At 37.9% G+C, this 21,547-nt stretch overlaps 1 protein-coding gene across 13 annotated transcripts in view; it reads right to left on the bottom strand.

Annotated features, from left to right (window-relative positions):
- The window catches only part of LOC103041601 (adaptor related protein complex 3 subunit beta 2), a 71,741-nt gene that overhangs the window by 29,046 nt on the left and 21,148 nt on the right, over positions 1-21,547 (bottom strand). For all 13 annotated transcript variants that reach the window (XM_007235077.4, XM_007235078.4, XM_007235083.4 and 10 more), the window contains exon 2: positions 10,263-10,338. In XM_007235077.4, the coding sequence (XP_007235139.3) occupies positions 10,263-10,338 (76 nt within the window). The remainder of the gene's footprint in view (positions 1-10,262; positions 10,339-21,547) is intronic.

The following is a 21,547-nucleotide window of genomic DNA, read 5'->3' as shown; positions in this document are numbered from 1 at the left end:
CATTACACTGTGTAAAAATTTCTTGATGAATGGATCAATAGAATTTCTCCCAAATGACCTAAAATAAAATGTTTTTTCACTGATTTCTATTAAAAGTACAGAATGTTTTATCTCTACTGCACTGCTGGTTTGGAGATAGGTGTTTGTCACTGGATATCGATAATATGCAAAAAAAAACTATCAGAACCTTGAGAACAGATAACAGCACTGCCCTCTAGTGGTCTGTGTTTTAAACACAAAACAAAATGAACCACTGTCTGCCTCTAATCTTGATGGATAAACTAATAATTAAAAATGTATGTTTTTGAGAACTGATATAGTAAAATTGTAACAATAAATAGTTTGATAGTTGTGATTGCAATATTTTCTTACACCCCTAATTACAAAAACATGCCCAACAAGTATAGTGAGCTCTGAGCAAATGTTTGTTTAGGTTCTTGATTTCATACACTTGTTGTAATGGGTCTGAATGAAACACCTGCATTTAGCGATTATTATGTGTGTCCTAATATGTTTGTATAAATAGTACATTTTATACTGATGACAATGCTGTGGCTTATGGTAAGCTGTCTTTTACACAATGTCAGTACAGTCTGACTCTGCCACCAGTTACAATGGATATCAGCTAGGACTGGTGGTAGTATAAAGCATATTTACTTTGGGCACTGAACAGCCCTAAAAGAAATCTCCCAGCACATTTACACAGACAGCATTATGATTGGAAGCCGAAGGGGCTGTGCAGCTAAAATAAAGGCTAACATCTGTGTTTATGATCTTCAGTCAACTGTGACAGCAAGACAGAGAAAAGACTGCAAAGAGAGAGACCCTACAGTAATAACTATGTCAGCCGCTGGTGATGGAGGGTGAATCTGAGGCTTGCTGGAACACCCCGCTCTGATCTATGATCCTTCCAAATGAACAATTTCTATGCGAATAATGAAACACAACATAACTCGGCACGGATCAGTGACTAAAAGCAATTTCAACCAAACAGCAAACTTTCTTCTGTTATGAAAAAGGAGTACACTGATGATACTCTGCAATTCTCATAATATGTTAAAATAATGTTTGATGGTAGCTGGGTGGAATAATATAATACGGTACACTGTGGTACGTAAAAATAATGAGGGTATATCAAAATGAAAACAATTATTTTAAAATAATCTCATGTATGATGAACTTTACACTGTCAAAATACTCATTAACTCATGTCCATTTAAAATGGCCACAGGGTGAGGGGTGCTGGTAGGAGCTCACTGATAGATGATGTCATGCCCTGAAACCGGGAAGGAAAAAAACAGACCTGCAGAATATTCACTGAAAGAACCAGTCTGCTTAATGTGCATGAAAACAGTCGTGACAAGAGATTCCCACCCAACAAGTACCATACAAGCTGTATATCTCCCATCACAAGTGATGCCATAACATAAGGAGGGTGAAGATTAGCACATGCCTCCTCCGACACATATGAAGTCAGCCACCACCTCTTTTCAAACTGCTGCTGAAGCAGTACTGCTGAGTAGCATCAAAGCGTGTTTGGAAAAAAGCGCAGCGCCTCGGTTACAATACATCAGCTCAGAGAACCCTTGTGCTGATCGACATCACCACAAGGGTAGAAAGCTCCATCATACCACAGAGAAAGAGCAAGGCCAATTGTGCTCTCTCAGGGCTCTGGCAGCTGATGGTAAACTACATGATCGTGATTCATCAAAAAATATTTTAACAAAATGAGATTGTAAGGAAGCATCTGTGCTACTTGTGGAGCATATGCTGCTCCCTACCCTAAGACATACTGCATAATATAATAATACAATACAGAATAGTATGAAAAAGTGGACACTAACAGACACCTTATTAATACAGACACAGGACACTGACCGTTTTAGTTTCTCATAACGCTAATCATGGCACCCGATCAAGGACAAAGATCCACCTTTCAGCAAAAACAGCCAATCAGCTTGCTGGTTGTGCAGAGAGCAGAGGAGAGTGCTAGTGGGAAACCCACCCCTCGCTGTGGAGATGTGCGCAGGCGCAGAAGCCATAACAAGCCAAAAAAATCTATTTTTTGTGCATTATTCAAATGCTTTAAACAAGTCAAACCCTATAAACTGTTTGTGATGTTTCTATCAGATTTTATTAGTGATTTAAAATGTTATTTATGTATTTTTAATGCATATCTTTTAGTTGTGATAGTAAATGTTACAAATATTACTATTAGAATTAACTCAGACACTGTCTGTTATTATTTAATATGGAACCATTGATGAACTGTTTGGCTATGTTAGATTTACATCACAACTAGGCCAGTTAATGCTTCAACAAAAATGTTGTGCCTGATTTTAGCATATGACTTCAAAGGGTACTTATGTGTTGAAATCACCATTAACTTGGAACTAAAAAGAGCTGCTGGTGGGTAACAGACTCTGTCCTTGATTTAGAAAACAGTAAGTTCAATAAGAATATATAGATCCACTGACTAATATCACAACAACAGTACATGTTAAACTTGAACACTTTAACAGCTTTTAGCTTTTCTTTTAACCCAGAAAACCGTTGCAGGTACAAAACTACTGTAAATCCTGCACAAACACACACAGTTCAGTTAACACAACACTTTTTTAATGTTTGTCAAGGACTATGACCATAGCCCATGGCTAATAGGACCCAAACCTGCTGACCTATGGTCAGGTTTTTAAAAAAATGATGTTTAAGTCACATTTAGAAACAGGAAGTGGAACTGAGGTGAGCTCTAACAGGTACTCTCAACCTGTCGCTAATTCCACAGCCTGCTGCTCTGTTCCGCTAATGGAAACCAGAGTCAAGCCGGCTGTTTTTTCTTTGAGCCCTCTGCTTCGCTTGTTAAATATTTCAGCCTTTAGCTGCTCCTCTGCAACCCTAAGAATGTGACACCAGGAATGAATATTTAACACCAGCCTGAGCAATCCCCCCCTTCTCCTACTGCTGTCCTATTTAATATCACGACATCACAGCAAAACCCTCAGTGCGCTACAGCAACTGCGCCCAGCAGCATAAAAATTCAGCTCCAGCAATCGCTGTAAACCCAGACGTCCTGCAAGAACAAATCGCTCCTGCACGAACCGAGCGTGTGCACCTCAGACTGTTCCGGGATTAAAGCTGTTTTTATCTACAGACTGTAGAGCCAGACCTTACTGTTGTCTCTTAATTCATTCTCCTAATGTTCTGCATATTTTCAATAAACATTTTTTTATAATAGCTTCCACAATGTCAAAGCAAACAGTGTTTGTTGACATGACAAGCTATTAATCCACACAGTCAACACTGAATCCTTAAGAGGCAAATGAGCTCTGTGTTTGCCTGACTCTACTGAACTCCTTAATGAAAATTAAAAATAGGCTGTAGGGAGATGTTAAAATGTAATATACATTAACTTGTATTAGATAGGATTTTAAACTGAGAATTATATCAGCAGCGTTTAAACAGGATGTACAGAGAGGTTTAAATTCTCTAATCGGAAGCATATAAAACATGTTTTCTTAGTCAGAAAAGGTTAGGGGGATGGTTATGTACTAAATGAGTAACAGGGGTTCGAATTTCAGATGTGAATTCAGTAGTACAGCTAATGCCAGGTTCACATTACACAATTTTAGCCCAGTTAAACTGAGTTTAAAACTTTAATAATTATGTGAGCAGAGCTGGAACATTTGACATAGTTAGGACATACTGTTTAGTATAAAAATGATCTTTGTATATTTAAAAACACAATACTCAATTGCTTCATATGTTCCATACATTTCAGACTCACTTCAGGTGGGTATTCTCCTCCCTATAGATTTGCTGGCATGGAAGCGCTATTCCTTGTGTTTTTGGAAAGCAGACAGGAGAGTTGCCAATTTCCAACAGTAAAGAATAGTGTAATTTGTCACCCTGTGTTGCGATTCTGTCATGTAACCATAACAACTGAAGCACTCGCGAGTTGAGCACAACCAGTCTAGTAGTGTGAACAGCACAACAATCTGCCGAAAGTTAGTCAAAAAGTTGTGTACTGAGAAACTGCCATAACCGGTACAAAATAATAATTGATGAGAGGTACAGGATACAGGATATGGACAAACAAAGCAATGTGTGATAATACAGTCTGTTATCAAGATACTGATAAAAAACAAGATAAATTAAACCTAAATTTGTTTAAAGTGTTTAAAGATTTGGTGAGTGTTTAATGGAACTGAGCATGTTAAAACACTTAAATGCAAAAATGTGCATTGTGGTGCATTCTCTTTTCAGGGTGAAAGTGAATGAATCTGGTAACTTTACTGAGGATTAGCAGCACTATGGTTGCTAAGGTAACCAGCAGCTGTAAATGCTGTAATAGCCAAGAAAAAGGTCCCAGAACCTACCAGACACCCTGTTTTTTTAATGAATATATGTAACTTTGTAGGAGTGGTTGATAACACATTGATACCATTTGGTATAATATTTTGCCTTCTTCCCATGCAGGAACACTATTACATCTAATTTAAAAGAAAAATCTTAAGCACAGCTACCCCTAAATGGTATTTTGTCAGTTGGCTTGGCTGCGCTCCTTTTCCACAATTTAAGAAGTATTTGTTGTAGGTGTTTACTGTGGACCTTAACCTTGATCTGCTAGAGTTCAATCAACACTGTCAGCAAGAAAGTCAGCATATCTAGTTAAAGTAGCTTGCCTATTTATAAATAAAGTGACACCAGTATCACATTATTAGGACCCTGGACCCCTCCTTTTCCTCTTATTTTACACAAATCACTAACTTTGTCTCAATCAAACAGGTTAAAAAGCATTTTTTAATACTACAAAAGGCAATTGGCTGGCAAGCTTTGACATTTGCAAACTGTAGTTTAAAATCTGCTCTGATCAGTGATGTAGGGTTGCTAAAACTTCTGTCATAAACATGTGAACAAGGTGAAGATTGTATTTATAGCACATTGGGGATTGAGACATGGAGCTTCAGGCATGTACCTCCTCTTAAAAATATATATATTTACTAGTTAGAATTTTGCACAAAAATCCATTTATACTTTACACACTTAGAAGCGCTGTCTAGTGCCTAAACAATGTGGGCAACATCATCATGCTTGCTAACACATCCCTGGTAACTCCCTCATGTTATCGAGTTATGAACTTTGAGCAGCAAATTTTAAACATAATTTAACTTATTACATTTGGTATAAGAGCTAACACTGACTTGTTAGGCTTATCCGAGTTCTCGAGAATGTAATCAATATTTGATTAAAAATATATCACACTCTAGAAGCAATTACTGGATGTTTGTGGTGGCTGTATTGAGGAATACTGATTAACCAGTGACTGGAGCTTCCAGACAGTGTCTTTAAGTTACAATCACCTGAGACACATTCACTGCACATAGGTGATCTCTATTTCACTAATTGTGAGACTATTGGCACCAACTGTCTGTACCTGTGTTGAATTAGATCACTTATTTTACACCCCTATTTTTAGTTGTCCAGTGGCAGTGCTAATCACTTCACCTGCCATTCCTCTAATTCATCTTTTCACTGCTGAAACTGAGACTTAGTCCAATGTTAACCCTTGTGTGGTGTTCGGGTTTGTGGGACCCGTTTTCATTTTTCATCAAATGATACAAAAAAAAATATATTTTTTCTAACTTAAACTCAAGTCAAGAGTCAAGAGGCTTTTATTGTCAATACATCTGAGTACAGGTACACAGTGTGATGAAATTACAGTGTGAGGAACGTAATTTCATCACACTGTGTACCTGTACTCAGATGTATTGACAATAAAAGCCTCTTGACTTGACTCTTGACTTGAGTTTAAGTTAGAAAAAATTGGCATTGGCTCAAAACACATTTTCGATAAACACACACTGTACACCCCCACAAATTTACATTACATACAGTACGTTTGGCCAAGGGCTAATAAACATTGCTTCATTTGTAAATTTGAAACTAAACAAATTTTCTACTCATATCTTGAGTTAAATTCATTTTCTTTTACATTTTATTAAAAAACTAATAAAAAAGAGCAGCAAGAAATGTAACATAAGAAAGGTAAAGGGCAAATATTAAGCATGTAAGCTGTTTATATTGCTTGCAATTTAGGTGAAGCAAGCATGTGTAAAGCATTTTAATGTAAAATTGCTTAATTTTGCTGAATTAAATACAAGTAACAAAGTAAACGAGTAACAAAAATATGAACACCACACAAGGGTTAAACTGAGCTGAAGGCATTGCCATGTGGGTCAGCCAGACCTGACTCTTCCTCTACCAGTTTTCTACAGTTTCCAAGAGTCTTTTGAAGGTGTAGGAAACAGTACTCACCACTCTCTCGCTTCATCCGTAATAAATGCTGCTTTAGAGACTATAGTATTAGGGTTGTCACAATACCAAAATTTTGACTTCGATACCGATACCAACTGTAGTATCACGATTCTCGATACCAAAACGATACTTGGAAGAAAAAAAAACTATAAAAATATCTGAACATAAAATGTTTATTTTTGACTGAACTGGATTGAACACTGAACAATCGGTGCAAACGTTTTTATTCTAAAATGAAACATTTGAACAAAAAACAAGTTTTGTTATTATAACCTTAACTATAACATAATTATCTAAACACTTCCTAAAAACTAAAACCAAAACCAGAGGTAATGGTAGCCTGACTATGTGAACCTGACGGGCGGGCAGAAGTTAAGTTCTGAATAAGGAAAATAAAGAGACAGAAGAACATTACAATGTTATGTTCATTTTAACACTCACTGCTCCGTTTTATTAATCAACCGTTTACCGTTTTTAATAAGCCCATGTTCAGTGTAACGATCAAGCAGGCTACGTGCCTGACCACAGATTTGCGATGGAAACGCGAAAACGTGAACATCTTGAGTTCATGTTTCACAGCCAATGGGATAATGGAGAAATAGAGAAAACCACGGGTCCAAAACAAAACTCCTGCACACTCCTCTCTGTGTTAACGTGATTTACTAGCAATCTTAGTAAAGCTACAGACAGAGTGTATCTTGACTAACTCCACTAACCTGTCGACTTCACAGCTCTTTGTAGAGATCAGGGTGCTTGTCTGCTAAATGAATGAGCGAAATATGATCAGAATTATGTTAAATAACATTGAAGCATAGAACTATTATTTAATTAAAATGATTTTTAAGAACGGCTAAACACAGTGCTGCAGGTCAAACGCGGAGGCGTTCACGTGCGAGAGAGAGACACAGAGAAAGAGACACAGCGAGAGTGAGAGAGATTTGCGTGTTCTGATGTGAGCTACTCACAGGTAAAGGTTCTCTTTTATCTCCTCGTGCTCATATTCTAGTCCCACACATAAGTCTGCAGCTCCCTCAGTGTTTTCTGTCGTATTTTGCGGCTAGCGCGAGCGCTCACAACTAACACCGCGGACCGCGAGGTGCCGCCGCGCTTGTGCCGAATCCGCTACTGAATCCGACTCCCGCTTCGCGGACAGAATCGCCACAACACCCCCCGCTGTACAACTGCGGGGGTGAAAACAGCGCTAATAAATAAAGTAGTTTAGTTTCACTTTCAGTTTTCGTTATTTTATTTAAAAATATAAATAAAAAACAGATGCCTACATCTCAGACTATTTTCCCACCACTTCACTCCTCGCGCCCGTTTTGTCCACACGTCGCGGACGAGAGACATCTGTTATTTTAGCCGTCGCCATTCTACACTCGCTGCTGCTCTGCTGGCTTGCGCGTGAATCGATTCATTTGTTCAGAACACTAAGTTTATCTGAATCCTGCCACACCGACTGCTGCGGTGTGAATCAGTTTTCTTATGAACTGAATCAAATCGCGCCTACTAATTTGACTCATTTGAAGCTAGTGACTGGGCTATATACAGTATCCAAAGCATCGAACGCTAAAGAACCGAATCGTTTGTGATGACGTAGTATCGAAAAAGAATCGAACCTTCGGTACACCATGCAACTCTATATAGTATTATGTTCTGTTCCATACTGCTTTACGACAAACTAAAGCTTTGTAAACGGTACGTTTTTTTCACCAATTAACTTCACTGGATGATATACTAATTCAGCTTTCCTTGACATAAAAAGCTTACCGGTAAATAAAAAGGATAAATGGGAAAAAAATATTGACCAGTAGTGTATATCGGCCATGATTCCACATATAAAACATCAAAGAAGATGAATACTTTTTTTATAGACACTGTAAATGGCTCAATAAATGTTTATTTATTTTCACACGCATATGTACATTAAACCTACCATAAATCATTGAAGTCACAATCCTCTTAACACTGCATCTCTCTATTTTAATATATCACTTTTATGGGCTTCTACCCTGGTGCAGTCGGGGGTCTAATGGGTACAGTCTCTGACAGAATAGCCAGTTTGGTTGATTTAGTCAGTCTGTATGGAGCTACTGGTTGGAAGCCTGGCTAACTCACTGCTCGCTGCTGGGGTTTGCTCACTAAAGCCATAAAACACCAGCTGACAGCACTGCCTCAGTGAACATAATGGCTTTTCCTTTATATCTTGGACATTAAATAATATACGAAGGTCTAGATTCCCATGTAGACCCAGGGCTTTTTAGTAGGACTATTCAGACCAGCATACAGCCACCTAAAAAAAGGAATGCTTGTATGTTTAAATACAGGGCAATGCAAGTCTAAAGATCTTATAATGGGCTACAATCCCACAGAGTGAGCAGACAGACACAATAATGAGACATGTCTGCATCTGTTTCATACTGGGAATTCTCTGAAAGAACTCAGGACTGATTCATAGCAATGCCAGAGTGGATATAATCGCTTACTGCGCAAGATCCTCCCTTAGGGCTGACTTCCATTTCATTATACACAGACAGGCAATACACAGCAGTGATTGAAAAGGACCTGAGTGATTTAATTTAAACTCCTGTGTGCTCCTGTGAAGGGTCATTACGCTGATAAATAAGCTGACGCTAAAGTCAACAGCTGCAAGGCTCTGGCTATCCTAAGAATGTCAAGCAGTGCGATCTTTTGAAGCTCTTGACTTCTGAAGTGTTAATATTCAAACTGAGTCTAATAGAAATGTACACGTTCAGTTAAGGAGGATTTTACATTTCAGTTTTATTACACTGAAATGCCAAAAGGCATGAGATAGCAGTATGCATATTAATCTTGAAGTGTAATCTCAGTGGACTGCTTGGTAATGCCCAAACCAGTAGCAGTTGTAAGGCTTTATCTTGTGAGTGAGGTTAAAAGCTGGCCTGTGTGTGCTCATGACAGGGTTCAGGGTTCAAGCAAGGTGAGAATGGCCAAACCCAAAACTACATATTAGCTGCCCACCATCCAGTTTATCACTCACTCTCCACTACCAACTATACTGAAATTCACTAAATGCTTGTTGCTCTAATTGCTGGCGTGGCTCTTCAGTTAGGCCTAGAAATATTTGGACAGTGACACAATCTTTATGATTAGACCCTGCATGCCATCACACTGAATTTAATAAGAAACAAATGAGTTAAAGCAAATGTTAAAGCAGTTAAACAAAAACATTGTATGAAGGGTTTTGCAATTGCAACCAATATATTTTGGTTCATTTGCTATCTGTAATGTTAAGCGCTGTCCAGTCAACAGCATTCGGTTTAATCTGAGCAAGTAAATTCCACTGTTGTCTTCCATGGACGTCCAGGATTTCAGAGTTTCCGAGCTCACCAATGCACTCTATTTTTTCAATTATTTTTGAAAAAAAGTAGAAAAATGGTTGTAATTCCTTATCATCCTTTAGAGGATATTTTTGTTCATCCCCTTGAATTAAACCTCCAAGACCAATATTTTTGGGCCTAACTGTATGTGGATGTATAATTATTCATTAATAAGTAGACTGACCAGAGTACAGAAGACTTGGTTTCTCTCAAGGTTTCTTTTTCCAGCTCTGAGGGAGTTTTTCTTGCCACTGTCACTCACTGGGGATTCAATGCTCTTTGTTTAATGTTTGAATGATTCTCTGTTCTGGTGCTACATTTCTGTAAAACTGCTTAGCGACAACCTCAGTTGTAAAAACTGTTACGTAAATTAAATTTGATTTGATTTGACAACACAGTGGATGTTAATGATCACATCCACGTTCGATTCAGGTGGCCTCACACACATACTGTATCCGACAGGTATATATTTGGCTTCCGTGAGACATGTAGATAAAAGAGGAAAGTCCCAAGTCCCTTAATATCTGGCATGTCTGTGTCAATTCACTGTCAATACTTCCATCAGAAAAGCTTCTACTGTATACTCACAGCAACAATCCTTTTCATGGCCTCCAGTTTCAGAGAGTCCTTGTTGCTGTCCAGCATCTCCTTCAGATCATCATGCCTGAAAAATCAGAAAAAAATAAGCATTAAACACACAGCAGCTACACCCAGATAATCAGCCATTCATTTCATGACCATATAAAGCCCTGTAATTACTTTATAACTTTCTTATTCCCAAACCTGTAGGAAAATGCTTCAAATGAGCTACATTGTAACTCTTAATAGGGTCCATAGGAATAGCAATAGAGATGAACAACCTGGGGGTACAAACAAGACTACAGCTACTAAAGCAATGCTCCTAAGCTCCTACAGTTCCCACAATACCATGCAAATCCAAAGACGTACAGCTTAAGGTTTCTGTGTGGCATGAAAGCTTGTGAAATGACCTTATTTATCCTAACAAAACGTACCAGCAGAGGGATTTTAAAAATGAAGAGAGTGCAAGAGGACTGCACAAAGTATTGGTTCAGCATCATCATTGCATTGCGCATATATATATATATATATGCAATAGCACCACTGCAGAATGTGCAATAGTAACAAAAAGGAAATAAACCATATGCCATTTTTTTACAGACTGATACAAAAGAAAAAAAATACACATTATTGTCATTATATCTGTCTTTGGTACATACAGGGTGTTATGAATATCATGGCATTTTGCATTATTAACTTACAGAGAAATCTGTTTTAAAAATCAATTTTTTTATTTTGATTTCACAAAATATATTGCAGAACAACAAAACATCGCAATTTTTCTTTCCAATATTGTGCACCCCATGTGCAGTTGCCAGAACAATATGAAAATATATTTTTGTGCATTATTAGAACAAATGTTTTTCATCAGATTTTATCAATGTTTTAAAGTTAGCAAAAATCTCTGACCATTTCCGGGCTAAAACCCCATGCCGAGCCTGTGTTGCGCCGGCCCAGCGCCAGTATGTATCTAGGTTTGATTGTGGCCCAAATGCTCGACTCATACTCAGGCCAAGTGATATTTATGCCAACATCTTGGTTCCTTAGAATAATACGCCAATCAGCCTGCACTATTTGTGCCAACATTTCGGTTGCCAAGTATAATATGAGAATCCCATAGGAAAGAAAACTCAAAAAGGAGATCTCTAGTTTTTCCTAGACAACAATGAGGTCAGATGGAAATACAATGTAAGCATAAGTCTCCTGCTGCTCAAATGTCTCTCCTGAGATAAAGAGCTCAGTAATCTCACATTTGTCTCTGCTTGAGTTTTAGTATAGATCTCAATAGCAGTGGTGGCTCAGTGGTTAGAGGACCAGGCCATCGATGAAAGGTTGTGGGTTGGAGATTCATGTCTAAATACAACCTTTTTTGTCCAAAGACAAAGAGCCTTTTTAGTTTTGAAGCTGTGCACTACATATTGCATTCTAAAGTGTTTGCTGTTTGTTTTTTTTCGTTTTTAATCATGTGATTCAGTTGTACATTGTACATTTAGTTGCTTTTGTAAGTAAAATTTTACCAACACTTCAGGTGTTATTTCTCCAACTTATTTGCTATCCAAAATTTCTTTTCTGTATAAGAAATAAAAGAGTTAAGAATAAAAGAAAAAAAGGTATCCAAACAAGGTTGTTGGCTTGATACCCAGGTTTGGCCAATAACTCTTCCTAGATCTCATATTGTGTCTAAAACCAGCTTCTTATTTTTTGACTTCTTTAACCTCAGAAGAATCTTGTGTCTCATTTATTAAGCAAGAAGCATCTGTGTCCAAGTTGATCTCTAAATAAAACCTAAGTGAGAATCCCAAACAGATCTCCTAAAACGTCAAAGATCAAGACTAAAGCAAAATATTTTTTCATGAGAATATCCTTTGCCACTTTTCAGTTGGCAAATATAAACCACATTCGGCCCAATTCTGCATTGGCCAAAGCAAAGTGCCAGCTAATGCTATTATTCATTAACTGAAATTAGGCAGATTTTTTGCTATTTTTGTCATTTGTAATCAGTATTTTGGTCGCCGCCTACTGAAGATGGCCGCCTACTGAACTAACTTGCCTATGGCCATGTGCCATTAATTTTCCTTCCCAACCTTCCCAGCCAACAGTCTTATGTAAGGCTCACATGGGTGGATTGTGGGCTTGGTGGGTTCCAGGTGGGCATGATCTCTAATCATCTAAGGGTATGAGCTTCCCAAATGGGCCTCACCATTGCAGCCAATGTTAATCTCACATGGATTGAGTGTACAACCCAGATGTATGGGCCCATGTGTCCCCTTCTTGGTCCCATCACTGACATCCATCCATATATGGGGCCCACACAAAGCCCATACACAAAACCTTCTAAACCCCAGTTAGGCTGCCCATACAGGCCCCACATGGCCATGTTACCTGGACTGTAGGAAACCCCCTCACATGAAGACCACTCCTCAACTATTAATAGAGCCAATAGGAAAGACAGATAGAAATGAACAACCTACACCTCCTCTTGACAACATAATAACATAACAAGTGCGGTTATGCTCATGGTGGGGAGCCTAAAGACACTGTGATATATCTTAAGAGCTGTGAGAGTTGTTCAGTGCACAAAGTGTTCTAAAATGCTGGTGCTGAGGTTTTCTGAGCTTCTCCCAGATCATATCTCCCACCTCCTCATCTTCCCGCACTAAGCTAGCGGAACAGACGAGTTTAATATGTGATGGACCGTAGCTTATTATGCTGCAGTGCCTGAAACAGAGGAACAGACACAGACACAGACACACACACACACACGCATTCTTTCTTACAAACGATCTTCCTCAGCACTTGCAGCACTCAAAGCAAGTGTAAAAGTAGATCTAGGATGATTATATTCAGGAAGTCGCCGGGAAGCAGTGAATGGAGATGACGGAAGCCGCTCTCTGCTTAAGTGATTAGCTCACTCTCAGGTTGAATAGAGAGACGGTCTTGACTGACTGCAGTTCTTCAGCGTGAGAGACCTGAGACCCCATAGCGGAGTGCCTAAATAAGCGCTAATGACGTGGAGACCGCAGCTCTCTCACTTACTCAGGAGTGCAAGTATGTCTGTGCTGTCTACAACACAATAGCTCATCATCAAATGAGCCACCATTCAAGTGAGAGAAGATGTGATAGTCTGTTATGTCTGCAAGAGAGAGAAAAAAAAAACATAATAGTCTTTGATCTTTCCTTGTTTTTTACAGTCTTCTCATTCAGATAAGAGTTTGTGAGAAGCTATTATTAAAGACAGCAGCCTGCCGAATAAATCTGCCACACAGGGATCTAGCTATTAAATTGCTGGTTTAATAGTGCAATACAATTCAGCAGCAGTCTCTATTATACTGTTATATTTGATGCAATTCCCAGAGCTGTTTTACAGAGTAGCAGTTTATCTGCAGGAACACAGAACTGGTCCTGAGATTTTGTTGCCGATAAAAACAGCATCAGTACTAGAGATGCACTAAAATGAAGAAAATTGACAGAAAGTAAAAATAGAACAAAATTAAACATTATACCAAATACAGAATATTTTTTGGGCAGGTTTTTGTTTATTAAATACATAAAATATCCTAAATGTTGTCGTGGCTTGCTTTTCAATAAAAAAGGTAATGTAAAACTTTTATGCAACACTTACAATTTTTAACATCCCAGGACACATACCAGCACAGCACACTATGACTAACAAATGAGTACTAGTCCTAAGGGTGAAATGGTAAACAAAGTCACGGTTCAGTTCACACCATGGTATGGACCTCAAGGTTCAGTACACATTCAGTGCAACAGGGAGAAAAAAATTAACTAATTTGAGCAGACAGCTGTGCAGATTACACACATGTACCATCTGAGACGTTTTATCAACCCTGTACTGTGACGGTTCAATGTGAATACATGAAGCGTTACAACGCTTATCAGTACAGTCTGTTTGTACCAAAGCTCTTTAATATCTTCTAGGCCGAAAACACAGAAATGAACAGTCCCTTGAAGAAGTTTTTGCCACATACGCCCATTATTTAAAACCCTTTATCTAAGCAGTAAGAGTGTTTACTCTAAATCACATTTTAGTAGAGGCAGGTAAACATAAATATATTAAAACAGTAACAATGATATCTCAATTTGAAGAAAGTAGCTGATACCCTGTGAGCTGGAAATTGCTGTAAAACTAGAATGACACATTTGTATTGCGATAAGTTTGAACACACCATAAATTCAAAGTTTGTCATCCAAAAATACTCTGTGAAACAGAGCTGCTGTTAACTTGTGGTTTCTGAGGCTGGTAACTCCGATGAACGTATCCTGTATACCTGTATACTTATACATGTATCCTGTCTTGTCTGTATAAGGTAAAGCTTGGTCTTTCTTTCCTGAGGCGTTTCTGATGAGAGCCAGTTTCATCTTAACATTTTTGCAACTGCACGTGAGGATACAAGATCTTTTTTTTTTTCAAATTTTCAAACTGCCCTTAATTTCTTAAAGTTTTTCTTTGCTAAGTTAAATAGTTCTTGCCATAATATGGTTTATAACATTACTAGTGATAACATAAATAGAGATATTCACTGTATACCAACTCTACCTCTTCACAACTTTATAACTGAGGCTCTCAAATACATTAAGAGAACAAGAAATTCAGTTCAGCACAGCTGTTAACTGAAAGCCAATCCGGGAGATTATCTCATGAAGCTGACTGAGAAAATGACAAGCTGTGCATCCAAGCAAAAGTTGCCTGCATTTTTTATTTGCTAAATAATTCCATGTTTTTTCACAAATTAAGTAAGTTATTAATTTACAACGCAGAAAATGTTAAAATATTGAAAAAACTGTGAATTTAAGTTGTGTCTAAACTTTAAACTCGTACTGTATATTTATTTTCAATTATTTTCTTGCTCCAATTTGTAAAGTTAGTAGTTATAGTACAAGTGTTTATTTGTATTCATTGTAATATAATTTACATTAGTAACATTTTTAGCTATTTCATTTTAATGGTTTAACAGATGTTTAACAGTTTAAATCATTTTGCTCAGTACTGTAGAGGGGAAGTAAGAAACACCTGCAATCTAGTAACTGATTTACAGAGAATGTGACCCTGCACACCTCATGCCTAAATTACTATCTCTTAAACAGAGTCCATGCTCACTAATGAGACTCAGTGAACTGTAGAGTTAAGAAAAGGAAAGCAGAGACAGAGAGAGAGAGACAGAGAGAGGCAGTAAGACAGAAAAAGAGAGTTAGACCACAATCTTTTTTCATCTATATGTCAGGCTGTGACAGTAGGTTCTATTATGGGTTTCACATCAGCAGCTCACTGGTCAGTTACATGACTTCTCTGCAATATTAATATGAAATTGTATCAGAAAGGTTATTTGAATTTCATTTATAATCTAATTTTCGATCTGCCATGAAGTCAGTGAATACTTCTCCTAAACTCAAAAAGCTAAACATGCTCTATGCCCCAAGGAATACAAACGCAGTAGAGTGTGTGTGCACTTTACTTTGTGTATTAGATAGCCTGGCAGATGTGATCAAGGCTCCACACACAAGGATACACAGCATGTTCCAGGGTTTACTTGAAGATTATGTTTGGCCAAAACTATGGCAACTCTGTTTGAACAAACCTAACAAGCTTGTTCACAGAAAACAAGTCACTATGGCAACGGTGTCCGAGTCAGCGAGTTGGAAACAAGCAGGTGATCAATGGAGTCTTCTTCTCTTTAGGAGTGAAAGTCATGGAAAGAAGATGAGCATCAGTTAACTGCAGAAGATCAGCCACTGCGAATACTGAGCATTTGCCATCTATAGAAGGGGACCTATAGAGTGGGAACGCTTCCTGTCTTACAGATGCCCTAGAAAAGAAAACTGTATTTATTTTTAAATAATGAGAGCTCAGTACATGAAAGCGTCATACCAGGAACCTCTAATATTTCACTGAAAAAAAAAAAAATTCTGTTATGTAACATTACATTTATAATTTACAGTCAGCCAGCCCACTATGGAAAGTCTTTCAACACCTAATGCTACATGTTTAAGGGTGAAATAAGTGTGAAACATGATAACAAGTACAAACATTTATGGAATAGCCCAGATCTATTCACCTCCGGCATTTGGAAAGCATTTGTAGCCGATGAACTTGCTTACTGATGCTTACAATGATGTATGCATTATTATAAAATGTTCTGAATTGTGCATTAATAATAAAGCCATCAAAATACATGGGTTTATTTATGAAAACAGAAAAAAATGTCTGTGTAAATGGCTTTCAGTTAACAGCTGTGCTGAACTTGTCAAGAGTTAATTACTTGAATGATTTGAATCTTTTAATGTGTTTAAGAGCATCAGTTGTAAAGTTGTGAAGATGTAGAGTTGCTATTCAGTGAATAGCTAAGTAATATTCTAATCCATATTATGACAAAAAATCTACTCAACAAAGTAAAGAAAAAAAAAACATTAAAAAATCCATTAAAAAAAGAAAAGAAATCGTGAACTTTGAAAGTATCCTCAAGTGTAGTTGCAAATACCGTCAAAAAAATTATGGTGAAACTGGCTCTCATCAGGACCGCTCCAGCAAAGAAAGAGTAAGAGTTAGCTGTGTTGCACAGATAAGTTCATCGGAGTTGCCACCCTCGGAAACTGCAAGTTAACAGCACCTCAGATATGAGCACCTAAATGTTTTACACTTTTGAGTTTACCACATGATCCCTTATGTGTTCCTTCATAGTCTGGACATAGTCTGACTTCAGTATGAATTTACAATGTAAAAAATGAAACCATTGAATGAGGTGTGTACAGCAGCGAGAAGAAGGCAACAGCTTGCCTGAGAATGAGTCATTCTGAGAAAGGGTTCTTCATCAGATAAACAGTTCGATACTTTTAGAACTCTAATTAGTTTCGTAACACTCATTAGTGTTTGCAAAACTGTAAAAAGGGGGAGTGACAGGCCACAGTCTGCCAGAGCCAGTGTTCAGCATTCAGAATGGCAGGATTTCATTCAAGAACTGCACCTCAATTCATGTACAAGTCTGATCTGAGTTATTCACTGCCTCTGCCTTCTGGGAGCTGCTAGCGATGACTGGTGAGCGGGACGGAGATAAATCCTGCCCTGCAGTGCAGGTTCATTTGTTAAGACCTCTCTCACTCTCTTTTTCCCTCTCTCTCTCTTTCTCACACCCCCTCCCCTTTTTCCACTGATTTGTTCATGTGTCAGGTGGCAGGACGCTGATGCTAGCTGACTGCCTGGCGTGTGTGTGGGGGCGTAGAGAGGGGCACGCAGGGGGGATCTGGGATGACACATACTCTGTCCAGATTTATCTCTCTGAGGTTGGGCTAGGCCAGGTCCTACACCAGCCAGGATTTAGAGGAGAGAGAAAGAGAGTGTAGGCTGAGTGCTGAAGATGCAGTACCAGTCAGGAATTAGAGTATTTGGGACATACCTACGTATTCTTCAATCAATATATTTCACACATTTTAAAATAACAATTAACACAATTACAAAATAACCTACACTACATTGGGAGAAAAAAAAACCCACTTTCAGCACTGCAAACATTTGCACAACATTCTCGCCTCTGGCACAGTTTGACCTGTAAGGGCGCTGCAGAGGAGGAATGACTGCATTAAAAAAAGACCAAAAAAACAGTTTTAAAGGTAAAGAAGGTTTATAAATATAGTTTAAAATATATATAGTTTAGGATTTAGTGCCCCTTTAAATCAGCTTTGTAAACTACTAAGGCTTCTTTTACTTGGCTTCATTTTACATCTCATCCACACATGGGGATTACTTGTTTGCTGGAGGCATTTCAACACATTTTTTAACCTTTTTATTTTTTTGCCTTGAGGCTTTTTTGCTTACTGGCTAAGTCAGTAAAGAACTTGCAACAGTTGAAATTCACATTACCAAGGAACTGGCTTTTTCCATCAAGCTTCAGTGAGGAGTGGTAACATTATCATTACTTTGGCAAATATTGTGTTCTTTTACAAGCTGAGTAAAGTAAAAGTTCACTCAAAAGTTCACAGATTTTTAATCATTAGTTAAGTTGGACTGGGCAGTCTGAGAGTCTGTGTATCTGTATTAGAGGCTAGCTTAACAAGTAAGCTACGGAACCCAATACCATATAATGATATGATAGAGCTGGGCAATATATCAATATTTTATCATATCTTATTGTATTAACGATATGTTTGAATAAGAATATCAAGGATATCATCAGCTCTTAAAGAACACTGAACCAACTGTACATTTAACCACAGAGAATTTAAAAACCCTGTTTAATAGATGATGTGTAGCAAATATTTAATAAAAGTAATTATAATATGCACGAAACAGTATTAAAATAGCGGTTTAAGAGTCTTACAATGCTGATGCATGACAAATACTGTGTATTGTCTTTATATATTGTGATATAATACTGTTACCATACCACCCAGTTCTATCTGGTGGTTGGTGTGGCACAGTGGATAACACCATTGCCTGCTTGGGAGCTACCACAACATGTGGGAGACTGGGGTTCAATTCCCTGTATGGGTAAGTATACTGTGACACACCAAAAAGAGTCCTTGGGCAAGACTCCTAACACTACAATGGCCCACCTCTGTAAGTCGCTCTGGATAAGAGCGTCAGTCAAATGCTGCTGTAAAATATTAGTGTGTGATCACATACACCACATAAGGGCAGTGGTTATACTGTTCATATTGATATTAGAATTATATTGTCTTGCCCAAAATTAAGAAGTATATCGTGGTATAAATGCTGTACCTGTTTGTACTTTACTTCTCACATCGTTTGTTGAAATTTTTTTTTGAATTACTTGTATTTATTATATATTTATGTCCTGTGTGAAAACAAACCAAACCAAGAGGAAAATGCTCCAACTTCACAAACCTGATAACTGCTCCAACCAAAGCTAACAAGTTATATGGCTGTGGCGCTAAACATGTATTAAGTATTTACACATGCTGTACATCTTCATATCGTTATGTGAAGGACACACATTCAATCCGTAGTGTCTGATATTTTAATATACAGGTAGGATTCATTTGTTACAGCAGCATCAAACTGCTCGGAGAGGGAACTCCACGATTGATCTTTCAACATCCCAGTGAAGCCACATTTTTATTCTCCCTGTCCTAATTTTGCTCCAGCTCCGTCTCTGAGCAGCAGAGGGACAGTGCTGAAAAAGGTGTGGAAATATTTTAATTCTGACCCAGATATTTTACCCCATGGTGCTCTGAATGAGAATGAGATCACAGAAATCATTAGCAAACATCACCATATGCCTCCACCAATTACCTATGAGTCAGAATCACACCAGATCACACTTCCACAAATATCATTACCACTAATGCAGCAGCAGTGCTGCAGTGGCTGTGCTGGGGACATAAACTGAGACAGTATTCCATATTAGCTGTGCCACAGTATGTCTGCCATTTCTGGGGTTTCTCCAAATTCCCACAGGACCTTTGTGAAAACCCAGTGAGCTGTTCCAGGACCAGACAGCCCCTCTCACAGCAATTAACAGAGAGAATCAAAGAGATGGGCACAGTGAAGCACAGAGAGTTTGATCGGAGGAGCTGAGGAAGAAGAGACTTAGGCCTGATCCCATTTCTGATTTGTACCCCTACCTCCTGTTTTCGAGTGTAATCCTTACTCATGGAACAGAGTTAAAGGATGAAGGGGTGAATTGGGACAAGCCTTCATGAACCTGTAGGCGACCCTGCTGGGCTGACTCTGAAGTCCAGCAACCTATAGCTTTTGTTTAACTAGTCAATTTCAGGGCATTGCATGTTTTCAAAAAGGGGGCAGGTGGTGCAGCAATTGATTATTATCATCCTTTTCTTAATTCCTCTGTGATGGGAAGCTGAAATTAGCTTTAATTTTACTTCACTTTCCTGTTATTTTTCTTTCCTGCTGCAGCTTCTGCCATCTGTTGCACCGTTTAAGGTGGAACGAGAAAGTTGGCAAGCTAGCTACTGAAACAAGGTACTAGTGATTTTTTTTGCTTGTTTTAAAAAAAAGCTATTAAACATTGGAACCACACATTAAACTATGGTTATATAGTGGTTATAATAATTTTACTATGGCTTTTGCCTCAGTCTTATGCCTGTGGTTCTTAGCCCTCTGATTGGAGATTTCCTCTGAAAAATCTCTGTTGAAGAGCCACCTAGCACTTCACCCTACTCCTTTAGCCTAACAATAATTGAGACACCCCAACTGGGGGATAAATTTATACCATACCAGCTTATATAAAGCAATGGTGATTCTCTGATTAGCTGACACTGCCCTACAGATGATCTGATCATCAGGCACACATATTTTGAAGAATGTTTTTGACATTTTGGAACCCGAAAGCTCAGCTGAAGCCTGTCCTGACCAGCATCTCTAAACAGCAAACAGCACAGCCATAAAAAGACTGTAAAACACTGTATGTAACAGTGCTTCAGCTAATGGCAGACTTTTACCTTTTTCCATTCTGCTTATTTCAATGCCACTCCTAATCACTGTGGCCCACATCAAGTTTTTCTACAGTAGATCTAGTGGTGATTTTTTTTTGCTGAAACTTCTTAACTACCAATTAGGTTTGTATATGTTATATATGTTGTAAATGTTTAAATGAAAAATCATTACATTTTTAAATCAAAAATACATTAAAGGCTTCATTTTTCCTTAGTTAGACAAGTACCTGCAATTTGTTTTAAATAGTATAATTTCTTATACTTTACGTTTCAGGAAGTAAAAACTGTGTGAGCAGAATAAAACGAAGAAGTTTAAAAAATTAAATTTAGCATTTTTTTAAGGATAGCAAGCAGCTTATTGCAACCTTACAGGCAGCTTTATTATAAAACAAGTAGCAAAAATATCCACCTTATATTTCAGAAATATAAAAATGAATGCCACATAAATGTTTTTTTACATGTTTTATCTATTGGCTGGTTATATGTGTAAAGATGTACAATCTGTATTATTCTATTGTTACAGTTGCATTAAAAAAATAATTTTATCAATCAAATTAGTCCAATAACCTCCTAGTCCACAAGTTTCACCAATGATTCTTTACAGAATCATGACAACTTAAATAACATTGTGGATGCTGGGGCTCTTTGCCAGATTTAAGGGTTTTTAATGACTGGTAAAATACCTACTATAGATGTTTCTGTACAGAATGTTTCCATACAAACTTATCCTGTATAGCGTTAAGAGTCAAAGAACTCGTCCCTAGTACCACCTAGAACACTTTTTGCTACGAGAGAATGTGATGATCAACCTACAATAGAGTTCAGTCTGGTTTGAGACGCGCTCAAATAAATGCGACCACTTCTGG

The sequence above is a fragment of the Astyanax mexicanus genome, chromosome 2, assembly GCF_023375975.1.
Source record: "Astyanax mexicanus isolate ESR-SI-001 chromosome 2, AstMex3_surface, whole genome shotgun sequence".
Classification (NCBI taxonomy): Eukaryota; Metazoa; Chordata; class Actinopteri; order Characiformes; family Acestrorhamphidae; genus Astyanax; species Astyanax mexicanus.
Note: the sequence above shows the minus strand (reverse complement) of the source record. Positions and strands in the feature narration are given on the sequence as shown.